Below are 9,451 nucleotides of genomic sequence, written 5' to 3'. Positions count from 1 at the left end.
GCACGAACGATAGCATCAGTATCGATCGCTTAAAAGCAGCGTACTTAGAAGGAAACCCTAGCTACGTCGAATTTTCTTCGGTACAATCGTACGACACGGCTCCTACACTCGTAGTACCTCACACAACAGCCGACACACAACTTGATACTTCGTCAACGTCGATAGATAAACCTAAAACAACGCGTTCTGGAAGACGGGTAAGATTTCCAGAACATCTTAACGAATATTGCACGTAGGACATAAGCTTTATCTTGAATTACCCTTGCATAGTTTATTATAAAAATTTTTTTCAATATGCTCATTTTTTTTATTTATATAAAAAAAACAAAAAAAACAAAGCATTTTTAAAATTTTTTTTGAGCGTATATATATATATTTTTATATACAAAAAAAACCCAAAAGAAAACCATTTTTTTCTCCGATCGCTTTTACGCTTTTTGTAAGTGTATTAGTTTATTCATTTTTTTTCCCGCTCATCTTGTGTCCCTACGCAAGTACGAGTGTATTTTTGATATGCACTCACACGTTCTATTTTTCCTCTTTTCCAGGACGGCTGGAAAAGAACGACGAAGTTTCACAAGGAACCGGAATTTTTCATTGTACTATATTTCTTTATTGCTATGTTGTACATTTTGGTCCCATGGTTTAAGGAAAGACGACCAGACGCTGCTAAACGAAGCAAGCTATCAGAAGAGTGTTTACCAACGACAAACTCGTTGGGTTTAAACTTCTGGCTGGTCACGTCTTAGGGGCATCACTACCTCACTAGGGGGGGGAGTGATCTGTAGCTGTAAATAATTCCCCAAAATCAATAGCTCATTAAGTGTTCGACATTGGATGCTGACCATGTTGTTTAAGTGGACTTGTTTAACTGAAGGCTTTCGGTCATGCATCCGTACCAGATCACGTTTCAACACGGCGTGGGACACAGCTCCTACGTTTCATTAGCCAGCTTATAGAAAAGGTCCTCGATATATTGGTAACGAATCAAATATATCTTTCCTGCCTCTTCTCGTCTGACTTCTGATTTCTATCTGACTGGGAACGATCGAATATAGAAGGTGCTACTGGTAGCTAGTTGTAAAACTAGAACATCCGTTGCATCGTCAGTAGGTAATTGCAAAACGGTCACACACACACGCAAACACAAGTTCATTGAAGTCACACAGAATAGTAAGTAACTAATTGTGATTCAAATAGATATGATAGATATTTTGGTCGTTAATTGCTAGACAGTCCGTTACCTGGTTGATGTTTTCTAGTCATCAAACAACCTTCATCTAATTTCGAGCTGTTGTGAAGTTAATCTTACTTCATTCAACTGGTAATCAAAACTACAACGAGTTAATTATTACTCATTGGAATTTTGTTAATAATTATGTAGTATAGTGAATGTCACTATGCAACTGAAGATGTATTGTTAGGCAGAAATCGATTAGTTATAGTAGACTTTGACTTTTAATCTTCGCGTAGTTTCCAAGATTATTGTTATTCAAGAGAAGTGATAACTTTGTTAAAAGGGTATACAAATCCATTATGGTGTCTTCAAAACTTTGCAATGCTCTTAGGTATAAATAAACTTAAAACGTAAGTTAACATATTACACACGACGACCCAAAGCGCGCGAAATGCAGTGTCCAATGTTGCTTTAGAAAGAGGAGGTAAATTTGATTTCTTGGTCTATAGTTTCACACTCTCTGCACTTTACCTGCAGATATCTGTGCTAGTTTATTTAGCTGCCATCTCCAATCTGACGTTTTTCTATACTCTCCGTGATAGCAATTTGAATAAACCTATCATTTGCTGGACCGTAGGAAGAACTAAATAGTCCTACGGGTGTGGTCTAGATCGTACATAACTATGTCTCGCAAAATTTCTAGCCTTAATGTACTCGAACTTAAAGAACCATCCAAATACATTAAGCCATACCGAATGGACTTTGTCCAGGTAGGTATGTTGAATATTCAACATACCATATTTATGTATATTGGTTAATATTATTAATGGAAGTGGCAACCCAAACAAATAGAAAAAGAGAACATTCCTCAAGATGTTAGAGAAATAAAGGAAACGCTCCGAAAAGTCTCCTTTCCTGTCACGAGGAAGAAGTGCAACATTTGTCCTTGTCACCGTAGTTTTTAATTCTTGCCAATTCATATTTTAAGTGTTGCAAACTAATAATTTTTGAAGAGTTTGAAGAGTTCACGCGGAAGGTCACGTCAGTAGACTCACGTGTAAACGTTTAGTCTATTGGCGTTTTCCTGAATTGATGGTTAGTCTTGAAGGGCTTAACAAATCTGTACACTTGCTTAAGTTGCCACACCTTACATCAGCACTGCTAGAAAAAGTTGTGAAATATCAATTGACCGATTCCAATACTGTTATTCACTTAAACTGAAAGTTGTCATAGTATTAATAGTAGTACCTTAGTACTGGGATTTTAAATGAACGAATCAAACCGAGGATTGAAACGCTTGATATAATATTAAAGTTCAGGATTTGGTGCATGACACAAACAGAGTACGCTTAATCTGCCGTGATCATTTCAAATGCGATCTTATCATTGGTCATAATTGTCTTACGGAGTCTAGCAACTAAATCTGAAGTTCATGACCCAACTCAAGCCTTTAGTTGTGCGACGTATACGGCGTATTTGATCTGACCTTACATATGGATATATTTTGGCTAATCGCATCAGTTTCTCCAACATTTCAGTTCCCTACATGTATTTCCACGGCTTGTCAAATGAAATCTAATCGCACATTCACTATTTGTGCGTGAGATTTATCGTAAGAATGCTTGGATTTCTGTCACATGTTTGGTGAGAACAGTTCCTGGATAGTCAGTCAGCTACAACGTAGGACCAGGCACATTTATGCATCGTTCCGAGTTGCCATACCTCGTTAGCACAACAAGATAAACACCGGATTCATAGAAATAGTTAATTTAGTGGTGATAGTATATAAAAGATAGGTTGTATATAAGGATATAGTGTAGGAAGGAAGAACGTTATGAAGCAATTTTAATCTTAAGGTTTAAGGGAAGATAAAGAGTGTATACACCCACGCCATTGTGATCGATTCTGAGCCATGTCACACAGTCTCCAACCATTGGTTACGATAGTCACGCGGACCCCAACCAGGTAGTCTGCATCTGCCAACATGGCTCAGACAAGAAGTTAGTGACTTCAAGCAGTGATGCCACATTTTGGTTTGGCCGCCCCTAACTCTTTTCCAACCATCCCTTACACTAGTCAGCATAGCGCGTCGTGGTAATCGGTGTCCAGGCATACGTAACACGTGGTCTAACCATCTCAGTCGATGAAGATTCATGACCTCATCAACTGATTTACCATCATTCCCTAACACCCTGTGTCTAACCTCACTATTACTTACCCAGCGGATGTGAGCAATATTTCCAAGACATCTGTGGTCAAATACTAGTAACTTACGAGTATCTTCTACTCTCAATGGCCATGTTTCAGTCGTAAAGTAGAACAGAGCGAACTGCTGCGCAGTATACTCGTCCCTTAATTGATAGTAGGTAAAAATCACTCTAAAGCAAGGTAGTCAGTCTTGCGACCACCATGTTAAGTTTATTTTCGATCCCTGAGTATACTTATTAATTCGTTTTGTCCTCAATTATTTTGGCTTATAGGATGGTCGGCGACGCACATGGGATGGTATTTTAGCACATGATAGGTTAGTTTTCTAAATTTCCTGATTACATCCAGTGTTTCAATACTTCTGTATCATTCTGAGAAGAAGTCGTTACTTCTAGTAAAGCAGTTTCGCCCAGGTATGTTGCACTTTATTTTTTAGTAGTCGTTAAGATATTTTTCGCCAATAATGATGTTATCTCACTTATTCCTGATCTATCACCTATCACAGTTATGTTTTTATACAATTCATGTTCCATTTGTTGATGAACTTTATATAGAAAGGTCGTTTTGTATTTTAAGTGCTTTAATTTCAACATTAGGTACTTATATTCATTTTTCTTGACAGGGCCTTCAACATATTCTCTTGACAAATTGGCTGATCAAAAACTTTATATTCAATCTGTCGTTCTAAGCTGATTTGATTTGAAACATCTCATCACTCTTTATAACCAGGGACATCCCGCTAAATTTATTACTTCTCAGCTTAATATTTAAATAATACCTTAGCTGCTTTCCTCTCAGTAAATTTCAAAATGATTATCAAAAGGCTGCATTTGCACTATTATGTCTGCGACGTACTGTACTAAGTGAGGATGGGTTAATCAGTAGAAGTGTCTACAAAAAGAATTTAATTGTCTTTCGTTGCATGTATTTCCTTTGTTTTTCATTTATTCCATACTCATTTAGAGTCTACTTTGTTAAACTAACTGCCAAGCAACTTTGCTAGCAAGTTATTGCTCACTTTTGCTTGTACCTGAAATAAAGTTGAACAAAGTCAGTACACATCTCCGTTTTTCCACAGGTGGATAGTAGCCCTTTACTAATCTCAACCCTTTTTTATAAATCTTTAATACCGGTTTATTTATACTTTGATTTGTGTCCTCGAGTGTTACAAAAGTTTTTGCTGATTATTGTTCTCTGTCTGAGTTGATGTACAGTAGGGTTACAAACATCACCAACACCTGTTATCGTGAATTATGAGCCAGTTAGGTGTGATTTGACAAAATTTCCATAACTGAAGGATAATAATACAAGTTTTTATGCTAAGAAGCTTAAGTTTTCTTGAGGTCTTATACGTCCCTTCTATGACAAACAACATCATCTACAAAGTTAGTACAGTGGTCCTGTAGTGAAGCTATGACCTAGTGGTTAAACTATTCAGCTTTCAGTTGATATGTTAAACGTTTGCATTCAGATCAATGTACTTCCGCCTAGGCTGTCATATAGTATCACTACTCCTCAAGTAGCGGTTCGTAATCAACTGTACTAACATATACCTGATAAGTGAGTTGCATTACCTTCGGTGTTTCGTTTCCAATAGTTATTAAAAACATTCTCTGTTCATAATCCCCCTTGAAAACTTAGGAAACGATATCAGCCAGTAGCGTTATGTTTCTCTCAGTCATCAGTCCCAGATCTTGTAAATTTCAACTTGAGTACAAATAATGAACAATGTGCTAAATTGGGTCAGCGGGAGACCTATAATCTTGTTTAATTACTTGTTAAAACTTATCGTCACTTTAACATCATTTAATGCCGCAATCAAACTTTGTCCCTAAGTCATTCGAACTGTCGTAGTAAGAAACGTGGAAATATAATCATTAATGTGTTTTAATTTCGTGTATGGCACTTTCTCAAATTCTGGAAGTAGTTCAAAGTATTCAGTATGAGATTTCATTTTAGTTGTATACTATTCAAAGTTGAGAAAACTTGGAATTATCCGAAGTGTAACAGATAGTCCAGTTGAAAGCAATGAGATTGATCTCCCATCTAGCGAAATTGGGGAAACATTAGAACTATGTGCTGGAATAATCGATGGAGTCCAAACTAATCCAAAATTATATGCTGTTCAAGAGGTTTTGGAAGAATGTGGCTATAAAATCAATGAAGATTCCTTGCATTTAATCAATTCGTTTTAGTAAGTTACCTGTTCGTGCGTACGATAATTTATGACTCCTTATATTATTACACGAAATGAAAGCGAATTCGGTCCATGTTGTAATCTAAAATCAGAAAGTTTTTCTCACTTATGTCATGAGATCAGGCGTAGGTAGTAAAATTATAAGTAGCAATCGAAAGATTAGGGTTTGAAGATATTATTGAAGAAGTATAATCCAGTGAAATAAATTTGGAAAGAGAAAAAAAGGACATGAAGAATTTAGAAGATTAGAATTCGGGAGAACACAAGGAGTGGATGCACCTGCGTCGTTACGAACAGTTTTAAGCCTTGTCATTCAAGGTCTCTAACCATCAGTTGCTATCATCTCGCGGATCCCAACCAGGTAGTCCACACCTACCAACATGGCTCAGTCCATTTGTCATTGACTTCATGGATTTGTGCTACGTGTTGGTCTGGCTGCCCCTAGCTTTCTTCCAACTTACTCCTATACCATAAAACATCGCACGTCGGGGCAGTCAGTGGTTGGGCATACGTAACACGTGTCCCATCGATCTCAACTGATGAAGTTTCACTACTTCATCAATCGATTTGCCATCTTTACCTAGTACCCATTTCCTAACAACTGCATTACTTACTCGGTGGTCCCAGGATATACGAGCAATGCTTCGAAGACACCTATGATCGAATACTAGCAGCCTACGAATATCCTCTGCTCTTATCGGCTATGTTTCACTGCCATAAAGTAGGACGGAACGAACTGCTGCACAGTAAACCCGTCCTTTTGTTGCTAGACGGATATCTCGCCTACGCCATAAATAGCGCAAGTTGGCGAAAGCTAGACGAGCCTTCTGTATCCGTGCTGTGATTTCGTCACACACCAGACCACAAGGGCTGATGAGACTCCCAAGATAAGTGAAGCGGTCGACACGTTCAACTACTTCACTCCCTATCATTAGTTAAGCTGCCGATGAAACCCAACCCTGAAGTAACATTTTGCATTTCGAGTGGGAGAATTGCATCCCAAACATGCTTGCATTGTTGCTTACGGTGGTCAGAAGACTCTGCATTTTGTCAGCGTCTTCACCAAATAAAACTATGTCATCGGCATATTCTAAGTCAACAAGTGAATCTCCTAGAAATTTAGTTGAGGAAAGTGTTATCTCTAAAACCATATCAACGAGAAAATTGAACAAGAATGGAGAGAGTGGACAGCCCTGATGAACACCACTTAAGGTAATTAATTCTAATGACAGTTCGCCATAAGCTCTCACTCGGCCAGTTTTGTTCGAGTAGAGAGCCTGTATAAGGTTAATGTACTTCTTTGGTACTACCATAGAACTTTACGATCAACAGAGTCAAATGCTGCCTTGAGTTTGGGTAATACTACTATTGTGAGGCGTCCGAATGTGTGTCTATTTTCTAGCATCTGACGTAATATAAATGTTTGGTCCATACAGCCACGTCCAGGTTGGAAACCAGCCTGGTTTTCTCTAGTCTGCTCTTCACGAGCTTTAGTTAGGCGTCGAAGTATTATTAAAGCTAATATTTTAGACTATATTAGTCAAACTGATTCCTCTGTGATTGTCACAAGAGGACTTTTGTTCTTTCTTATAGACTGGCCCAATCAGTGATTGAGACCAGTCAGATGGGATTACGTCCGGTTTTCAGATTCTTCCTAAGACTTCAGTCAATCTCACTGCTAATACTGGACCGCCATCCTTGGAAATCTCAGGGACAAACCTGTCAAGGCCTGTTGCTCCCCCTCGCTTCAGATTCCCTATAGCTTTTTCAACTTTGTAAAGAGTTGGAGGACTTATACCAACTTGCCATTCAGGTCGACTGGAGATTGTGGGTAACTGAAGTGTGGCTGAAGTCCAGTTGAACTGATCCCTAAAGTGTTCTACCCATCGATCCAATCTCCTGGGTTGAGAGTGAATAATATGTCCATCATTTTCCGAGATAGTTTCGCTAACAGTTAGATTTCTAATACTGGTTCCCTTGACAAGTCTGAATAGCTGTCTGCTGTTACCTATTACCGCTGCCTTTTCCATCTCTCTTGCTTTCGCTACCCACCACTGTTCACGATCATTGCGTAGGCTTCTTATTAGCCTGCGCTTAAGCTGACTCCGCTCTTCGTTATGTTCAGAGCCAGATGGGATGAGTTCTCGAGCATCTATCAGTGCGGTAGATGCAGCTGAGATCCATTGTTTCTCCCTAACCTTATGGCTTACCTTACTAGCAGATATCACTGCTGTTTCCACAGCTTTTCGGATGTCATTCCACGCTGCCTCAGGGTGGGCACAACTTACATGTCTGCCTAACTGTTTTTCCAGTTGTTCCTGAAATATATTCTTAGCTTGCCTATCATTAAGTAGAACCCTTAGAGGCTTCCCTGCAGTGTCTTTCCTACGTCCAGTAAGACGCAGATAGATACGTGCTCGCACTAGAGTGTGATCTAAATCTAAACATGTGCTCCAGAACGAGCGACAGTCTTCTATCGAGCCCCTCCATCGGTGGCGGATAGCGATGTGGTCTATTCGGGTCCAACGTTGGGACGAATTCGGGGGTCGCCATGTCAAAAAAGGTTTTTCCTCATGCTTAAAGTTAGTATTTGCAAGAAAAAGGCGGTTATCTGAGCATAGCTGCAACAGACGGTCGCCATTATCTGTTCTTTTAGCCACAATGCCATAAGATCCACCCAGGTGTCTTTCCTTTTCGCTTAGTTTACCTACTTGAGCATTAAAGTCACTGGCCACTATTACTACATCAAAGCGCCTAGCTTTTTGAAGGAGGTCAGAAAGCCTTCCGTAAAACTCATCTTTTATCGCATCTGAGCTGCAGTCATTGGGAAAGTAGGCAGAGACAACGAAGAGGCAACAACGAGTGTTCTTATCTTTCCGAGTCATTACTGTTCCGTTTACTCGGACATCGCACAGACGACTGTCTACTAGGATCCACTCTAAGAGAGCTGATCCTGCCCTAGGACTCAATGCTATACCTACACCAGTCAGGCCACGGGAAGCAGCGTCAGGGCTTCCAGATACACGAAGCGTGAATCGAGATGGTTCTTTATTTTGATGTGGTGAGGTAAAATGAATGACGCTACTCAGATCCTGTATGCGCGTTTCGGAGACGCAGCATACACCGATGGCGCGTGATTCTAAAGTCCTAGTTAAGGAAGCTTGTTGTCTTATTTGGCACAGTGTTCGGACGTTAAAAGCTCCTACATGTAGTTTAGAGCGTGGTTTCAGGAGAATGGGAATAATGTTCCGCGTACTCGAGTTGTTTGTATTAGCTGCACGAGGTGATAAAGGAACGTGAGAAGGGTTAGTCGCGGATAACTGATGAAAGGTGTACAAATTATGTATTCGATATTTTACCAGAGCATTCTGTAATTTTGCATTAAACAATAAATTGATCTTCCCCATCTGACTTCTCGTTCCCTACAATATTAAATAGTCATATAATATGTATCATTAGTCCTCATAAAAACTTATTAACAAAAATCGACCTTATACATTTGTCAGATGACAGTGATTTATATTCGGTTACAAATAATTACGATTAATCTGTTGATAGTAATGACATACATGGATTTCACTCAACTTGTTTTATTATCTAATTCCAGTTCAAGTGTTGGATTAGCAGGCACTGAAGTAACTTTATACTATGCTGAAGTGCATGAAAATCAAAAAGTTCCTAACGCCGGTGGTGGATTACATGAAGAAGGTGAATATATTGAAGTGATAGAATGGCCTGTTTCACGAATTGAAGAACTATTTCAATATGGTACCAATAGTACTCATCAACAACCTACTTCACTGTCATTATTATATGCAATAATGTGGTTCAAACAGAATATTCTGCCTTCTTTATTTATACAAAGTTAG

General features: G+C 39.0%; 1 protein-coding gene across 1 annotated transcript; it reads left to right on the top strand.

The window, feature by feature from the left end:
- Positions 1-1,860: 1,860 nt before the first annotated feature.
- Positions 1,861-9,451, top strand: Smp_003130 (putative udp-glucose pyrophosphatase; the record flags this gene model as incomplete). The annotated part of the gene is made up of 5 exons (XM_018793169.1): positions 1,861-1,947; positions 3,658-3,701; positions 3,734-3,798; positions 5,345-5,578; positions 9,141-9,451. 5 exons carry the CDS (start codon positions 1,861-1,863, stop codon positions 9,449-9,451), a joined length of 741 nt encoding a protein of 246 aa, XP_018647708.1.

Source organism: Schistosoma mansoni, chromosome 1 (genome assembly GCF_000237925.1).
Source record: "Schistosoma mansoni strain Puerto Rico chromosome 1, complete genome".
Lineage (NCBI taxonomy): Eukaryota > Metazoa > Platyhelminthes > Trematoda > Strigeidida > Schistosomatidae > Schistosoma > Schistosoma mansoni.
Note: the sequence above shows the minus strand (reverse complement) of the source record. Positions and strands in the feature narration are given on the sequence as shown.